The following is an 18632-nucleotide window of genomic DNA, read 5'->3' as shown; positions in this document are numbered from 1 at the left end:
GCTTTAGAACTTTTCTAGTTGGAAATTTCTGCTCCCCTTCTCCCTGCCACACACTTAAAATAAAGGGAAAGAAATCAAGATTTCTAGAATATTCTAGTCCTAGGCCATGCTAGGACAAAGATTATTTATTATATTAAACTAGTAGTGTGATTTTTTTTTATGACAGAGATGAAGTTGAATCCACAAATTCATTTGATTTCACATTTCAAAAGGGGTACTGCTGAGGCTTATATCAAAGACTCCATATTTTCTTTCCTAGGGAGGGCATTTCCCTCTACTCTCTGTTGATTTCAAGAAAAAAAAAGTTAAATCCAAGAGGATACTCAGAATCTTATCTTATCATCCAGGGCTGAGACTTATCATATTTTAGACACAAATAAGTCAAGTCTCCTCATTAGAATTATATTTCTATCACTAGATACCTCTCAGATTCACAACCTGTTAGGCACAAGGTATAGGACTGGACACTTACTTTTTGGTTCTCAAATTCTTGACCACAAATACTTATCTTGTGGCGAAGTTCTTCCAGAGCATTATTTAGTGCCTGGGTTTGAAAATTAGATTTGGATACCTGGAAATGAAGAGGGTTAGAATTTGGTTATAGAAGGAGTTAAGAAGAATATACTGAAATATGTTTTCTGGTAAATGAGTTGACATGTGAAAAAAAAGCTATTACTCTCCATTTGGCCTAAGCCTCAAATTCAAGTTCAAAATGATGCTCAAATTTAGCAGGTAAAAAACTAGAACATTTAAATCTGGGACAGAGGAAAGTATGAAGAATCTTGTTATATTTAACATCAGTTGTGACATCACATACAAGCTAGATTATTCCTCATTAATTTGTACCTTGGAGAAAAAAAATGAAAAGCATTTGTTGAATTTTAAAAAATTATTCAAATGATGTTTCTTTTGTGTGTGTTCTATTGACGTCCACACAGTGTAGTATGGTGGATACAGACTTGGTCTTGGAATCAGGTAGGCCTGAGTTCAAGTCTTACCATTGTACTGGCTGTATTATTTTGGGCAAGTTACTTAACCTCTATGGGATCTGAATAAATTATTTAACAGGTCCTTGGCAATTTTCTAAGACTCTAAGTTGAAAAATAATTGCTGATCTGCATTGTTAGACAGGTTTTCCTCAAATAGGAATTCTGTACATCAATGAAATCACAGGTCCAGATCAGACCAAAAGGACTTTGTTAATTTTTATGTGTTTTTATGTTAACATTTTAAAATGTATATATCTTCATTTAAAATTAGTATGGCTATGGGGCATCAAAAGCTCAAAGGACCACTCAGGCCCTTTTAAAGATCCTGCCACTAAGTAGAAAGCTGGGAAACAATTTTTACAGCCAGTATCTCTGATAAAGGCCTCATTTCTAAAATATATGGACAACTGAGTAGAGTTTATAAGAATACAAGTCATTCCCAGTTGATAAATGGTTAAAAGATATGAACAGGCAGTTTTCAGAGGAAGAAACTAAAGCAATCTGTAGTCATATGAAAAAAATGCTCTAAATCACTATTGATTAGAAAAATGCAAATCAAAACGACTCTGAGGTAACATCACACCTATCAGATTGGCTAAAACAGGAAAATTATAAATATTGGAGAAGATGTGGGAAAATTGGAACACTAATACATTGTGGGTGGAATTCTGAACTGGTCCAACCATTCTGGAGAGCAATTTGGAACTATACCCAAAGGGCTATAAAATTGTACATACCCTTTGACCTGGCAATAACATTTCTAGATCCCAAAGAGATCATAAAACAGGAAAAGGACCTACATGTACAAAAATATTTACAGCAGCTCTTTTTGTGGTGGCAAAGAATTGGAAATTAAGGGAATGCCCATCAATTGAGGAATGGCTGAACAAGTTGTGGTATATGAATGTAATGGAATACTATCGTGCTATAAGAAATGATGGGCAAGCAGACTTCAGAAAAACCTGGAAAGATTTATATGAACTAATGCTGAGTGAAATGAGCGTACTACTTGCTCTCCTTTTGTTGTTTTGTTTTGTTTCCTTATTCTCATGGTTTCTCCCATTAGTTCTAATTCTTCTTTACATCATGACTAATGTAAAAATATGCTTAATATGAATGTATAAATAGAGCCTATATCAGATTGCATACCGTCTGGGGGAGGGGGAAGGACCAGGAGGGGGAGAAAATTTAAAACTCAAAATCTTATGGAAGTGAATATTGAAAACTAAAAATAAATAAGTTAAGGGGCAACTAGGTGGCAAACACTCATTAGCTGTGTGTCTCTGGGCAAGTCACTTAACCCCAATTGCCTCACCAAAAAACAAATAATTAATTAGTTAAAAAAGAAAAAAGATCCTGCCACTACAATACCTTAATATTTACCAAAAGAATATCAGGCAATGGTTGCTAGCCTAGGAATCACAAGAGATGGGATCTAGTCTAGGCTCTGCCACTAAATAAGTGTGTCATCTTGGACAAGCCACTTCACTCATAGGAGCCCCAGTTTGCCATTTGTAAAACGAGGGCATTGGGCTAGAGGTGGGGGTTAGTGCTGGAGTGAGTTGTGGTGGGAGCTGCCACAAGTAAAGTTCTACAAGGGTTAACCAAGGGAGATTGTGACTGTCTTATGCATTAAAAGGGATAACTCAATATTTATCAGGCAAATAAAATTTGTTATATGTTCCACTGACCATATCTAGATACCACACATGTCCCAAATATGTTGCCTTTCACATGTGAAGATAATATTGACTACCAGCTGTAAGGGAAACTTTGAGTTGTTTGTCTAATAATGTTGATGGATTTGTGCTGATCCACTCCTCTTTACCCACAGTCCCTGCTATGTCCAATGGTAGACATAAGTGAGATAGTTGGTTGGGCTGGTCTGTGACTACCAAGGGATCTCAGGTTTAACTCTACCTTTGGCAATTGAACTCAGAAGCTCATGAGCATCGTGTTCTAGTTAAGTAATCTGATAAGCCACAGGCAAAGCCAATTCGTTCTATGTCACTTCATGCCATTCATTTGTTGCTCCTGAGAGTAGCTGCTGAAAATGTCCCCCCTCCCTCCCAATTTTTTCTAGATTTGAGCCTTCACAAAGTAGAAAAAGAAGAAGATGGCACCAGAGACATGAGTCTAGTTAGGCACAAGGTTGACCATGGCTAGCACAACCCCAAATTGCTGATAGTCACTCATTTGTGAAATTCCTCAAAGGGTCTCACATTCCCTTCCTTACCAACATTACCCACTTTTCTCCACAGCTGGCCAGAAATCCCTAAGATAAAATAAATGACATCAACCCATCAGTAAAAGAAATAAGAAATTCTCTACCTCTGCCTTGATATTCACTTGCAGATTTGTCAAGAATCGCTGGATTTTCTCTATAAAACTGAGATCCACTGATAGGTTATGAAATTTACTTTCAAATTTGTTGATGATCTCATTTGCCTACAAAGAAAGACAAAAAGTAGAGAGTAGAGGCCTAATTCTAATTCTAAACTGAATTTGAAACAAATCAACCGTATATCTTTAAAACCTAGAAGATATTACTTTTACATTAGAATAATGGCAGAATGTCAATGACTAGTGCATTTGAACTCCCACCTGTGGGATGAGAAAGATGTGCTCACCTGCTCTATATATTCACTCTCCATTTTCTCCATTTTCACCATGATAAAACTCTCAACAAATTCAATCCGTAAGGATTCCTTTTCTAGTCGACTACAACATGCACTCAATTCATCAGGGGAGAAGTTCCCACCCTCTGAAAACAATCTGAAAGTAAGTTAGAATAAAAGCCTCAGAACTCAGAACATCTTGAATTTTCTAGTTACCAGATATAAGTGCTGGAGTCAAGGAAAATGTCCGTAAGCTGCCATATCTGGAGAGAAAGGATAGAAGTGGAAGCCACAATTTCATTGGTAGGTAGGGCTAGGTCCCAGGTGAGGCACTTCCCCTACCAAGGCAGACTGGTGCCTTCTCTGTAATTTATCCCCTTAGAGAAGCTTGGTCTGGGGTGGAGGGGGCACCTTCAAGGGGAAGGAGTGGAGAGGAATTCCACAAACTACTGCCTGAGGGCATATCTGGCCTACCACCTGATTTTGTACAGTGAGCTAAGAATAGTTTGGCTTTTTTTTTTTTCAGTTTTCAACAGTTTTATTGGATTAAAAACTTTCAGAGTTAAGTCTTCTTTTGCAAGCTATACGAAAACAGGCACTGAAGGGGCAGTTAGGTGGCACAGTGGATAGAGCTCTGGTCTTGGACTCAGGAGGACCCGAGTTCAAATGCAGCCTCAGACACTTGACACTTACTAGCTGTGTGACCCTGGGCAAGTCACTTAACCCTGATTGCCTCACAAAAACAGGCACTGGGAAGGATTTGGCACTCAAGCTATAGTTTGCAGACCCCTGCCTTAGGGAGTTAATGATTTGGCCAGGGCCACATAGCCAGTACCTATATTTTTCTGGCTCTGAAGGCAACCTCTTTACCTCCTACTCTCCATTTCAGCTCCAGGCATTTTCTCTGACTGTCTTTCCTCCATGCCTGAAATGCTTCTCCTCATCATCTCTGCCTCCTGGCTTCCTGGCTTCCTTCAAGTCTGAGACTTTAGACTCTGCTCTTCTACAGGAAACCTTTTCTGATCTCCCTTAATTCTAGTGCCCTGCCTATTTTTATCTCCAATTTATCCTCTAACTAGATCAACTGTACACAGATGTTTGCATCTTGCCTGCACCATTAGACTGGCATCTCCTTGACAGCAATGACTGTCTTTTACCTTTCTTTGTGTCCCCAGGGCTTAGCACAAGTAGGTGCTTCATAAATGGTTATTATTGACTGTCTGACTACACCATACTTCCTCTTATCTGTAGAAGGAGAAACTAATGCTTACTTTCATGTATCTAGTTTATGTATATGTAAAGATGGGGAGAGGAGAACAAAAGCTACAAAAAAAGAGATCATTGAGAACAAATCCACATCAGTTTTTACCTGCATTTTTTCAGAAAATCCGTATTTGCAAATCGGAGTTTCTCCATGTTTTCTTCTACGTATTGTCGGAAACCACGAATGGACACCTGCATGACATCCACGTAAGACAGCAGCTCTCTGTGCAGGCTAGAGCTGAACAGAGTCAGACTGAGAAAACAAAGAGAGCCCAAGAGAATGGAAATTTCTGGGGAGTGTTGCCATGATATTTTGTAAGACCATGTTCTCCAAACACTGGCTCCAAACCACATGGATGAACATTTTGAGAGCCCAGAGATTCTTTCCTTTCACTCCCATTATCAACTGCAAGTACCCCATTAGTCCACCAGTTTTCCGCCATTGGTTTCACCTTCATGATACCAATTTAACTGTTGTCAGAAGCAGGGTGATCTATTGCTACTGCTTCCCTATCTGATTTGAACACAACGTTCAAAACTTGGCATTTACATAGTACTTTATAAAAAGGGGGAGGTTCCTCAAAATGCTTTTTTTTTATACAGTTGTGGCACTGGTAAACACAGTAGCTAGAAAAAGATATTTGAATACACTTTACACTCAGCTAACATATCCGCCTCAAGGAAGAATCAGGACTTTGGGGAAGGAGATCAGTTTCAAAATAGGTCTTTAGGTTAAAACAAAGGAGGATCAGATAATGCCTGAATAATAAGTGCCTAGTTCTATTCCTCCTCTGGAATTTAAGACTAGTGATTCTGCATCTGCAGCCTAGTGGAAATCCTTTGAGGAGAGTTGCTGATCTGGGGAGAAGGTTGGCCCCCTTACTTCTGACTTGTGGTAGAGTTGAGGAAAGCTTCTTCTATGTTAGTCATCCAATTCTGGAAGTTTCTGTTTTTGGTGTTTTGTTCTTCCTGGAATTTATAGAACAGGATCCTCTCTTTTTTCAGCGTTTCCAAGATGCCGGCGCAGTGACGATCGAGCCGTTCTTGATGAAACAATAACTCGGCTACAAAGGAAAGATGGGGCACAAATGAGACTTTCAACCTCTCTTGGCAGTCCCTTCCCAAACAGACTGGGGAAACAAATAGATTTCTAAACAGTGGCGAATGATGGCATTTATTCAACCACCTCACCAGCTGAGAGTACCCAAAGTTAATAGAGAATGTTCATGTTCAAAGAGATGACCCACAATGAGAAAAAGAACACGGACTCTGGAGTCAAGAGGACGTATATTCAAATCCTGTCTCGAATGTTTATAACCTGGGTGTCACTTAGCATCCATGGGCCTTAATGTCTTCAACTATAAAACAAAAAGGATTGGGCTCCATGGCCTCTGAGGTTCCTTCTGCCCCTAGATCTCTGTGTTCTTAAGATCTGAATGTAATCTTTTTATTCAAGGAGTTAAGAGTATGGCCGAGATATGTTCCTGTAGGACAGGACAGAAATTACCAATGTATTCTGATCCACAGACTGATTGGGGAGGTGACTATCCCTGGAAAAGACAGTCTCTCTCTCTTCCCTCAGCCTGAAAGTTCAGGGGTGGGAGAGAGTGGAAATTCCTCAAAAAAAAAGAGAAATGAACACAACGCACCAAGGTAAAAACAATGTGCTATCTCTTTAGCACTTTAAGATTTCAAAACACTTTCCTCACAATAACCCCAAGGTAGACAGAGATTATCCTCATTTGTCCTTGGATGCCCAGTGCCTAGCACAGGGTCTTTTACATAGCAAGTGCTATGGTTAATTAAATTATTGACTGGATTGTGGACTGGGTGCTCTCTGCGGCCCCATCCTCCTCAATTATTCTGAGATTCAAATCAGAATTCTGAAGCCGACCTCTTGCAGGTCCTGAAGCAATCCACTGGTGATTCTATCTCCCTGGTTCATTTGGCCTTTGGAAGTCACATCCAAAGGCAGTGGTTACAGAGGTGATTCAGCAGATAGAGTGCTGGGCCTGGAGTCAGGAAGACTCATCTCCCTGAGTTCAAATCTGAACTCAGATACTTCCTAGCTGTGTGACCCTGGACAAGTCACTTAACCCTGTTTGCCTCAGTTTCCTCACCTATGAAATGAGCTGGAGAAGAAAATGGCAAACCACTGCAGTATTTTTGCCAAGAAAACCCCCAATGGGGTCATGAAGAGTCAGACATGACTGAACAACAACAAATATCATTTTTGGTAATACAATACTTTGATGGATCTGGCATCTCATTGAAATAGGCACACCCTCCCCCACAGAACACCTCAATCCTTCCCTGCATTTCTTATTGTCTACTGAAGCTATAGCAAAATGATCCTGTAGCTTCGAGTTCAGAAGAAAGTGTAGGTGTGCAATCTCGGCAGAATTGGGGGGGAAGTGTGAGAGTTGTATCCACACATAGATCAAGGCTGTCATTTAAAAGACTTTAATTTCCTAATGTAGGAAAAGAAAGGGCACAAAAAGTTATCACCCTTTTTTGGAAAACTCCAGACAAGTTGCAAATTCACAGTCATTTTCCACAGTTTGCTAAAAGGCACTAAATAGACTATGAGTGCTAGGCAAATTGATGTAATTAACAAAGTGTAACCACAATTCCAGGAAAAATCTCAGACAAGCACATTTCATAGGGTTATAGATCTACAGCCCAAAGGGACCTTACAGGTCCTCTAATCTAAGCCTTTAATTTGACAGCTAAGAAAACTGAGGTCTAGAGAGGGGAAGTAATTTGCCTGTGGTCACACAGGTAACCAACCAGTGGTAGAGCTAAGATCAGAATAGGGGTCCTCTGACTCCAAACTGATCATTCTTCCAGCTATGTGATCCTGCGTCTTTGGAAAGAATTGAGGGAAAGTGGGATTCTACCTGCTCTGACGTTGTAGATGCCCATCTTTATGTATTTAATCCTTGGTTTATGTAAACAGAGACGCAGCTCCAATTCTGAATCCAGCTCCTCAGTCTTGGCAGCAACAATGATCTTGGAGTTGGTCAAGGACTGGCCAAACCACTTCTCAAGGCATTCAAAAAACTCATAGCGGATTCTGTGATCAAGAGAAAAAGAACCTAGTTTAGAAGACACTCCCACTTCCAGATAAGTCAATTTAGGAAATATACACAAGCACAGTAAATTCACATAGAAGGAACAGAATTTACTTGATAAATACTTTAAAAAGTCATGAGTTCCATTTCAGCAGTCCTCAGCAGATGGGCTTTGCAACAGGCTTTACAAGGTTGTAGCCAAAGCCACAAATCTTACACATGCCTCAATTCAATTCATCAAGCATTTATTAAGTGCCCATTACATACAAGGCACTAAGGATACACAAAAACAAAAAGAAGAAAATCCCCTGCCTCCAATGAGCTTGCATTCTACTGAGAAAACAGAAATATATACAAAATAATTTGAGGAAGAAGAAACCATGCTAACTAGTATTTTGCATAAATGTGCAGGTGAAGGTAATGGCTGGAGGCTGGGCTTTCTATGGCTTGAAGACAGTCACCAAACCAATGACTGTAAATAATTTCTAGAGGGGCTGCTGTGTTTTGTTTGGTTTTGTTTGCCATCTAAATCATTCCTCCCCCAACTCAGAATAATATCCCCTTTGCTCACTTATTTCAGATGCATCTTTTCTAAATTTTCAACATTTTAAAGGCCCCCCTCCAATAAATCCCAGTCTAAAATACTGAAGGAAGGATATTCCTACTAACTGTTTTTTTAATCTTGAAAACAGTTGGGATGGTAAAATCACATGTTGCAGGTATGCGGCAGTATTCTGAGAAGTGTCATCCAGTGATGCATCAGATAATGTAGTATGGAGCAATTTACTTTCAGCTTCTTCAGGAAGTGAAAAGACCAAATACTTGTTCCCACTGGAAGTTACAAAGGACTCAAACCCTTCATCAGAGCTTTCAATTATATTTTCCTTCTCTGACATAGTCACAGGCTGAACCTAGACAAGTAAGATAGCTTTAATATATAAGAAGCACGAACCCTGTAGCAAAGCTACAACTAGGGTAAAGTGACTGTGGCTTTCCTCCAGGGCACTAAAATTTAGAAGGCACTGAGGATACTTTTGGTCCTTCAGTAACCAGAAACAATTAAACTTAGCACCTAGTTAGCAAATAACAGGAAGTGGTAAAATCATGTCTTTTTCCTCCCCTACACCTCGGGTGAGCTTTTCCCTAGAGCAGCATCACCCCTGCCCCTCCTGGGGTCTCTGACAAACCTCTCAAATGAACCATGTTTTGTGCAGCTTGCCTCAGGTACATATGGGTGGAAGGATAAATTGCCCAAGGAACATGTCTTACAAGCATTTATAATCAAGATTTATACCTTACGTAGTTAGCGGCATTATAAGAACAATTTTTGTTATCATATCCAAAGGGGGTGGGTTTGAAGACAGGAGAGACACCAAATGAACAAAATGTATTTAATGTGAAAATCTCACTGCCAACACATCAAGTTCAGATGGGGCCCTTAGGCAAACCCAACAACTGGAGCAAATATGACATAAACACTGAAGGCCAACAAGAACTTACTCTCCATAAGATCCCCAGTGGGGGAGTATAGAAATGCTTTATGGAAAGGGCCAGGGATGCTGTTACAAGGCAGTAAAAACCTCACGTATGGGGTAATGACACACTCCAACAGCAAGACAGAATCCCATCCATGATGCTTAGTAAAAACCTTTGCCTCTGCTCCCTAGCAGCCTCTTCCAAACGAGTCCAATCCAGTGTGATGCAATCCAATAAGCATTTATTAAGTATCTATAATGTGCAAAGATTGATGATCATAGCCTGGCTGATAGAGAACTGGCCATGGAGTCAGGAAGACCTGGGCTCAAGTTGACCCATGAAACATACTGGGCTGTGTAACCTTGGGCAAGTCACTTGAACTTTTCAGTTGTTCTATAAAGGCAGCAGTGCAGTGTAATGGGAAGAGCATTGTAGACAGAATACCAAAGGGAGTCAAGAGTCCTAGATTCTAGTCTCAACTTTGCAACTAATAAGCTATGTGAATTTGATCAAGCTGCTCCCCCTCCCCGAACCTCCACTGGCTTACTACTTAGACCGTGGCTACAGTGGTTGAATCTACAGTTTATCTTAATTCTCTATTTTGCCTTTTTTTGGGGGGGGGGGAAGGAGATGTCTAAACTTTTCAGTCAACATGATTTAGGATCTTGAATAAATTTTCCTCAATTTCCTTATAATCTTATGTCCCAATTACTACAAAAAAGCATGTTGTTTACAATATTATGATTATAAAGAATCAATAGAGTCAATTTATTGCAGCAAAGATAATAAAAGACAGAATGTAACTATGGGAAGATAGGCTCCATGATTGGTGGAGCTGTGGTTTGGTTTATCTGTCTTGGGAAACAATTTGGAATTATGCCTGAAAAATCACGAAATTCTTCTTACCTTTTGATGCCATGGTCACTCTACTGGGCCATTGTTCCAAGGAGGTCAAAGTTAGAAAGAAAGGCCTACATATATAACCAATTACTCATAGCAATACTTCTTCATGGTTAGTAAAAAAAAAAATGGAAGTGGAATGGATGTATGTTTATTGGGGAATGGCTATACAAACTGTGGCATTTGAAGGTATTATAATACTACTTTGTTGTAAGAAACAATGAATTTGAGGAATTCAGAGAAACTTGAGAAGATTTATATGAAATGATGAAAAGAAAGCACAAGGAGAACAATATACATAATGACCACAATAATGTAAATTACCACAACACTAAATGGTAGCCTAACTCAGATTAAATGCACTCACTAATAATAATAATTAACATTTATATAGCACTTACCATGTGCCAGGTACTGTGCTAAGTATGTTATAATTTTTATCTCATTTGATTCTTATAACAACCCTAGAAGGTGGGTGTTATTATTGTCTTCATCTTACAGATGAAGAAATTGAGGCAAACAAAGGGTAAATGAGTTGCCCATGGTCACACAGCTAGTAAGTGTCTGAGGTCACATCTGAACTCAGGTCTTCCTGACTCTAGGACCAGCACTTGGTCCACCACCACCTAGCTGCTCTTTCTTGCTGCCAAAGAACAGATGATGAAACAAATTTCCTTCTTTTTTTGTTGGAGAAGTGGCGGATGGTTTGACTTTGTTACAAAGTATGGTTCTATGGGGTAGAAGATAGATGGGAAAATGTGATATAAAAACAAAAGATGTCAAAATGAAACTTACATATCAACAATATTGTGGCTGGGCTGCATCGATATGATAACAATGAAAGTGTCCCCTAAATTGCTTTACAGTTATAGTACTATACAAATGGTACTACCTAGGAATACTTTTGAAGGTAGACAAAATGATAACAAAATTCATTTGGCAGAACAAAAGGTCTACAATATTAAAGGAAATATAATCTAAAAAAGTAGGAATGAAGATAGCACTTCCAGATTCTAAATGATACTATTGTGCTGTCTCTGCCCTCTTGGTAGGTGGTGCCCAGAAGGTGCTGTGCTTTGTATATGTAAGGGGATGTGATTGCTGATTGTCTGAGAGAATGCTGAGCCATGATGCTGTGTGAGTGTAAAAGAGATTCTCTTCATTTTTATTGGACACACACTTCTAGAGAGGACCTTTAGAAAGGTTGGGACTTCTGAATAGTAGGCTGGAGCCTCAGAAGCCTTAAGAGATGTAAGGAAGCTGGCCTTCCATCATGTCTATTGACTTGCAGCATCTGTAGCCCTAGACACCTCTAAGGGCAGGCTTCCCTTTGGTGAGATTCTTCTCTCTCCTGGTTCGAGATGAGACCTTAGCTTGCTCTCAGATTAAGAGCTTGTTTACTCTTATGCATGCTTTTTGGTATATTCTAATATGCATGACTTTTCTGATTTCTGTTTTATACTTTCTATAATAAGGACGTTTACTAGTTATTCATGACAGTCTTTTGTGTCACTAGCTTTTGGTGGGAAGGGAATGAACTGGAGAATATGAGCTAAGGGCTACCCTCCCCCTTGAAAGTGACCTGGGAAGTGACTTTTGTTCTGAACTCCTTAGACTCATAGCGCTAGACTGAAGATAGTTGAGGTGTGGTAAGCATAGCTTGATACTTCTATTAGAGATGAAATAGCCTTGGTGGTCTTGGATCCTACCTCTCTCTTTCTCCACATACATAGGCTGCTGGAGATTAGACTGCTGGGCATATATCCCAAGGAGATTAAAGATAAGTATAAAAATAAAGATCCTTATGCTGTAAGAAATGATGAGCTGGTTAATTTAGAAAAACATGGAAAGACTTGCATGAAATAATGAAGAGTGAAATGAGCATATCCAAGAGAATGTCATATACAGTAACCACAATATTGTTTGAAGAACAACTATGAATGACTAAGTTGCTCAAATCAACTACAAAGGACTTATGAAGATGCTAGCCACCTCCAGAGAAAAAACTGATAAATAGAAGTATGCATAGCATTCTTTTACATATATATGTGTGTGTACACATATATGTACATGTATGTGTTTGTATCAATGGTGGCCTTTTCTAATATGGGGTGGAGAGGGACAGAGGGAGACAGCTCAGAATTTAAAATGTAACAAAAAAATAAATAAAATTAAAAAAATAAAGATCCCATTACACCAAAATTTTTATAGCAGCATTTTTTTTTTTGTGGTAGCAAAGAATTGTAAAGCAAGTTAATTCCCATTAACTGGGAAAAACCTAAACAAATAGTGGTACATTAATGTAATGGAATATCACTGTAGTTTAAGGAATGATGGATATGAAGAACACAGAGAAGCATGGGAAAACCCATGAACTGATATAAAGTAAAATAAGCAGAACCAAGAAAACAATACACCCAATGTCTACAACAATATAGATGGAAAAGCAAACAAACTGAATCCTGCGTAATTACAATGATCCAGCTTGGCCTCCAAAAAGAGATGGAAAAAGTGTACTTCCCTTCCTTCTTTGCAGAGGTGGAGGCAATGGATGTGAAACACTATGTGTGAAACAAGACTTAGTTGATAGGTTGCTTAGTTTTGCCAAAATATTTCCCCCCCCTTTTTCATACTATTTTCAAGACATGGCTCCCTGGGGAGGGGCAAGGAGAGGAATATATCCAGAAATGAAGGCAATATAAAAAAGAAAGATATCAATAAAAGGGTTTTTTTGTTTTTAAGCATTGCCTTGTGATTTTTACTGGACTGAAAATTATATGATTTTCATGAGCCCTAAAGTACATCTACTATTACAAAGTCACTCAATCAACATTTATTATGCGTTTACTATGTGCCAGGCACTGTGGGATACAAAAAGAGGCAAATGACAGTCCTTGCCCTCAAGGGGGAGGCAATATAGAAACAACTACAAAGCAAACTATATACAGGATAAATAGGAGATAATGAATACGGAGAAGGCACTGGAGATAAGAGGGGTTAGGGAAGGTTTTCAGTAAAAGATGAGATTTTAGTTGCATCTTAAAGGAAGCCAGGCAGGTCAGTGGTCAGAGCGGAGGAGGGAGAGCATTCCAGGCATGGCGGACAGCCAGAGAAAATTAAAGTAGTCTAACTGACCTCGTGGAAGGACAAGACTTCGAGGCTTTCCTGTGTCTCATTCTCTGTCTGGTCTACTAGGTGTTTGCTAGCTTCTGCCAAGCTTTCTCCTGGGGTCTCTAGTTCTCCAGGTTCCTGGGAAAGACTTTCTTTGAAGGTCTGTGTCTTCTCACTTATGACTCTATCTTTTGAGCTCTTGGCATCCTCCTCCATTTCGGAAGCTGGGCACTCTTGGATTTCCTTCGCTTCTGTCAGGAAGTTGGCGTTGCTTTTACTTTTGCTCAAGGTTGTCATATCGCCACTCTCAGGAGGAGGTATCTTGCTTTCCTTTTCAAGGTTGAAGACTTTTTTTATGATATCTTTTAGATGAGAGGGACTCTCTTCGAGAACCTTAGCTGTTGTTCCAAAATATAAAACACATGGGTATTAATAATGATAGACATGGACTCAGCCCCAAACCAAAAAGTCATGTGGGTTTACACTGAAAGATGTTACCTGGCTCTCTAAACCGTATTATCACCTCACCATCCATGTTCTGAAACAAAAGAACAAGTATATGATATAATCTTAAGCAAGAGGAGTCTCTTCCCAATGTTGATTTTAGTTCATTCAACCAAAGGTTGATTCTCTGCTTTGAGATTTGGGTAATTTCCAGAAAACGGGAAATCTGAGTTTCTCTTTACATACTTCAAGATTTACATACTTTACATACTTCAAGGTTAGCACACCTGCCCACACATGTCTTCTGCACATAGCTGGGACTAAGCAAATGTTCAGTGTCTAAATACAGTAACATCCTGCTTGTGCTTTTTGGGACATGTTGGAACTTTTCAGAAAATGTAACTTGAGACAAAATGATTAATTTGCCCAAGCAGTACTTGCTAATACTTTAACACAATACAGTAATATAAATATAATGTTTATATATAGCATACAGTCACATAAAACATATCACCAAACAGAATGGTCTGTATGGACTTCTTTTATCTCAGACAAGCAGGAAGATCTTTTTGTTTGTTCTTTTGTTTTCTAATGAATTTCTATTATAAGTATAGCTACATACATCAAAAATTATATGGTAGTGTTGGAGTTTCAGAAAAGCCTAAACTTCTAAGTTGCTTTCTTAAATTTTCTTTTAAAAACTGGAAGTTTGGTAGAAGATTCTGGAAAGATGGTGGAGTAGGTCAGAAAACTTTTAGCTCTCCAAATTTCCTCCACAAAAAAAAAGACAAAATATTGCCTCAGCATAGCAGAAACACAGGGTAAAGCAGTTGTTTTCCTAAGGCTAAGAGGACCCCAGGAAAGACCCTACCTCCAGGCATGGAGGTTCAGCCTGAGTGAAGTGCAAACACCTCCAGGCCAACTCTGCAGAATCAACAAACAACAACCCCCGGGGGCAGCTGGGTAGAGAGGCAGCCTCAGCCTTAGAAACATTCATCTCTCAGACAGTGTGTGTATGTGTGTGCATGTGTGTGTGTGTGGGGGGGGGTGTTGGGTGGGAGGGGGGTAATGATGGCTGAGTAGGAAAAGACTAAAGGACCTTCCCCTGTCGAGGGACACCAAGCACAGCGGCGCTGCATCCCGGGCTATGGCTGCAGGGAGAAGGAGCTAGCACACACCCGATGAGTCTGAACTGAGGGGCACTTGACAATCTTACCTAACTAATCGATTTATTCAATGCTATCCCAATTAAATTACTAAAAAATTATCTTACTGAATTAGAAAAAAATAATAACGAAGTTCATAGGGAAGAACAAAAGGTCAGGGAAAAAAGGTCCCTAATGTAAAGGAAGCAGATTGAGCAGTATCTCAGATCTTAAACTATTATAAAGTGAAAGCATTGTTGAAATGTGAAAAAGATAATTTTGCTTATTTTAAATTAAAGTTTTGTTGTATAAATAAAACCTATGTAGCAATAGAAGGAATGCAACAAATTGGGGGATCTCTCAGATAGGATGTGATTGGGTTGGAATATTGCTGTGGTGTAGGAAATGACTACATGATTGATTTAGAAAAACATGGAAAGACTTGGACTTATGAAGGAAAATGCCATCCACCTTCAGAGAAACATAATAGGAGGAAATAAGCATAGTATGATATTACATATATGTGTATGAGTGTGTATGTGTATATATGTGTATGTATATAGATATCTATAAAGATATCTATGTATATGTGTACATATATGCTATCTCTCTCTATATAGATATCTATATCTATATATATATATCCATGCTTAATTGTAGTCTTCTTTGGGGGGGGGAAAGGTTAAAAAAAAAAGTAAAAAGTACATAGTAGAGAACAAAAGAAAACTAACAAGAAAGCAAAGAAAAGCTGGGCAGTTTTGAAAACAATGTGTAGTATTTATTATATAGGTTTTCTTGAAAAGGAAATTTATTATTTTATATTAAATTCTCTCTTATGGTCTACTGTATACATGGCAATGTTTTTTTCTTTTCTCATTTTGTATTTGTTTAAAATTTAAAAATTTACAAAAAACTGAAATTTAAAACAAATTTCTTTAAAAACAAAATAAAAAACTATATATACATATATGCGCACATATATAAGAAGATTTCACTATTTCTATTATTCATATTCTATGTCCCCTTGAGCATAGAATCTTAATTTTGGGGTCATTATATGGTGATAACTTTTTAAAAGATGTGTAAAAATATAACTTCTTTTTAATGGAAAGGGAAAAGCTGTCTTTAAAGAAGGGGAAGGGAATAACTGTTTTTTAAATGTCTCCTGCGTGCCAGGCACTGAGTAAGTGCTTTTACAAATACAATTATCCCTTCCACATCGCCACTTTCCCCATCTAGGTTTTGATATATTGTGGGTCAGCATAAGAAATTAAATGGGAATTTTCCGGGAGTTTTGCAGAAGACATGTGAAGGCCAGCAGACAACACAGAGCCTATGACCAATCACTTAACCCAAATTTTACAATAAAGTACTGTAAATACTCTGTAAAGAAAAAGAAAAAATTCAGAATTTTCTGGTGTGAAGAGAAGGCCAAAAACTTTTACGCAGATTTTCCAGATGGGGAAGAGGGAAGGGGGCCTTGCCCCTAACTCCTGAGATGTGGAAGGGATAACTGTATTACCTTACTAGATCCTAGAAGGCCCTTGGTGACTAGTGTTAACTTACTTTTTTTGTTAATTTTTGTCTACAAAGTGAATGTGTTTGAAAGCTAGCCTACCCAAAGATGCAGCTTCATTTTTGTTTCTTCATAAACACATATATTTTACAAGTAAATATTTATACTATATGAATATACTTATATGTACATATATATAAATGTTCATACCTAACATGCTGTTTATTTCATACCTGTTCATAGATTTCTCTAACATGAAAATATTGACTGAGAGAAATGCTGTAGTCCTGCAACACTTTCAGTATAGAAAATGGATAGCCGTTTACTTCACTTATGAGGTCATCATGAAAATTTTTATACCTGTTAAAAACATGTAAATTATTTAGGGAGCATTTATACAGAACTGAAGAGGAAACATTTATACAAAATTGGAGGAGGAAGCTAATACTAACATAACATAAACCCAAGGAAATAACCGTTGTACTTTACTTGGAATGCTTGATGTATATTGAAATCTTTCACACATCTTCCAGGCTTGGGTGATAAGAATGTCTTAATATGCTTAAAATTAATTGATGAGAATGGAGGATGAGTCTCTCATTTCCCCAGAAATCATAGTCAAAGTTCAAGGTTACTTAAGAATTTGCTATAAAACTTGATCAAGTCTCCCAGGAGAGGATTAGGAAGTCAATCAAGTCAATAAACATTGATTAAGCAACTACTGTGTGCCAGGAATTATGCTAAACCATGGGGATTCAAAGAAAGTTAAAAGATAGTCCCTGCTGTCAAGGACCTTCCAGTCTACTGGGGAAGACAACATACAAACATCTATGTATAAATAATATACATTATATATATGTATGTATATAGGAGATATTGGGGATATTCTCAGAGAGAAAGCACTAGAATTAAGGGAGATTGGGAAAGGCTTCCTGTGGAAGGTGATATTTTAACTGAGACTTAGAGAAATTCAGGGAAGCCGATAGGCAAAGAGAAGGAAGAAGAGTGTTGTCCAGGTGTGGGGGACAGCCGGTGAAAATGTTTGGAATAGTGAGCTGGATAACAGCAAGGTGGCCACTGTCACCAGATCCAGAGTATGTGGGTGAGTGTAAGGTATCAGAAAACTGGAGAAGTAAGGAGGGGCTAAGTTATGATGGACTCAATGCCAAACAGAGGACTTTATATTTGATTCTGTAAGTGACATGGTCAGATCTGTGTTTTAGGAAGATCACTTTGACAACTGAGTGGAGGATGACCTTGAGTAGGGAGAGACTTGTGGCAGAGAGACCAGCCAGCAAGCTACAGAAATAGTCTAGGTGTAAGGGGATGAAGGTCTGCATCAACATGATGGAAGTGTCAAGAGAAGAGAGTAGAGTGTATGTAAGAGATATTGCAATGGTAAAATTGACTAGCCTTGGCAACAGATTAGATATGGAAAATGAAAGAGAGTAAGGAGTCATATATGACACTTGTGGTGCCCTCAACAGTATTAGGGAAATTTGGAATGGAGAAAGTATTGGGGAGAAAGACAGTTCAGTTTTGGACATGTTGCATTTAAGATATAATCCAGTTTGAGAAGTCCAACAGGTAATTGGAGATTTGAGACTGGAGATCAACGGAGGTTATAATTTGAGAATCATCAGCATAGAGGTGATAATTAAATCTATGGCAACTAATCTCCAAATGAAATAGTATAGAGGATCTCCAAATGAAATAGTATAGAGGAAGAAGAGAAAGCGACCCAGGACACCTATGGGACACCCACGTATAGTAGGCATATTCCGGTTGAAGATCCAGCAAAGAAAACTGAGGAGTCTTTGAGGAAAGGCTATTAGATTGGGCAATTAGTAAATTTGAAGAGAGCAGTTTAGATTAGATGGTGAGTTTGGTAGCCAAACTAGAGAGCTGGAGGAAAGGAAGTGGAGGTATCTATATCAGATGACCTTCTTGAGGAGTTTAGACAAAAAAGGAAGCAGAAATATGGGAAGTCCTTGGTTAAATTCCCAACTTTGCCACTTCCTACTAATGTCACCTTGGGTGAATTGCTTAACCTCTCTGGTCCTCAGTTTCCTTGTCTATAAAATGACTAGATGGAC

The 18632-nt window shown here is 38.6% G+C and overlaps 1 protein-coding gene across 1 annotated transcript in view; it reads right to left on the bottom strand.

The window, feature by feature from the left end:
- Nucleotides 1-18632, bottom strand: part of CCDC180 (coiled-coil domain containing 180) — a 118582-nt gene that overhangs the window by 49674 nt on the left and 50276 nt on the right. Inside the window, exons 16-25 of the mRNA XM_027869669.1 lie at nt 16770-16896; nt 13930-13969; nt 13456-13829; nt 8614-8855; nt 7771-7946; nt 5754-5934; nt 4977-5123; nt 3620-3764; nt 3321-3437; nt 473-571 (exon numbers count right to left, since the gene is read on the bottom strand). Of these exons, the coding sequence (XP_027725470.1) occupies nt 473-571; nt 3321-3437; nt 3620-3764; nt 4977-5123; nt 5754-5934; nt 7771-7946; nt 8614-8855; nt 13456-13829; nt 13930-13969; nt 16770-16896 (1648 nt within the window). The remainder of the gene's footprint in view (nt 1-472; nt 572-3320; nt 3438-3619; nt 3765-4976; nt 5124-5753; nt 5935-7770; nt 7947-8613; nt 8856-13455; nt 13830-13929; nt 13970-16769; nt 16897-18632) is intronic.

The sequence above is a fragment of the Vombatus ursinus genome, unplaced genomic scaffold (genome assembly GCF_900497805.2).
Source record: "Vombatus ursinus unplaced genomic scaffold, bare-nosed wombat genome assembly UNPS02014793.1, whole genome shotgun sequence".
Lineage (NCBI taxonomy): Eukaryota > Metazoa > Chordata > Mammalia > Diprotodontia > Vombatidae > Vombatus > Vombatus ursinus.
This window is presented reverse-complemented; position numbering and strand designations above follow the sequence as displayed.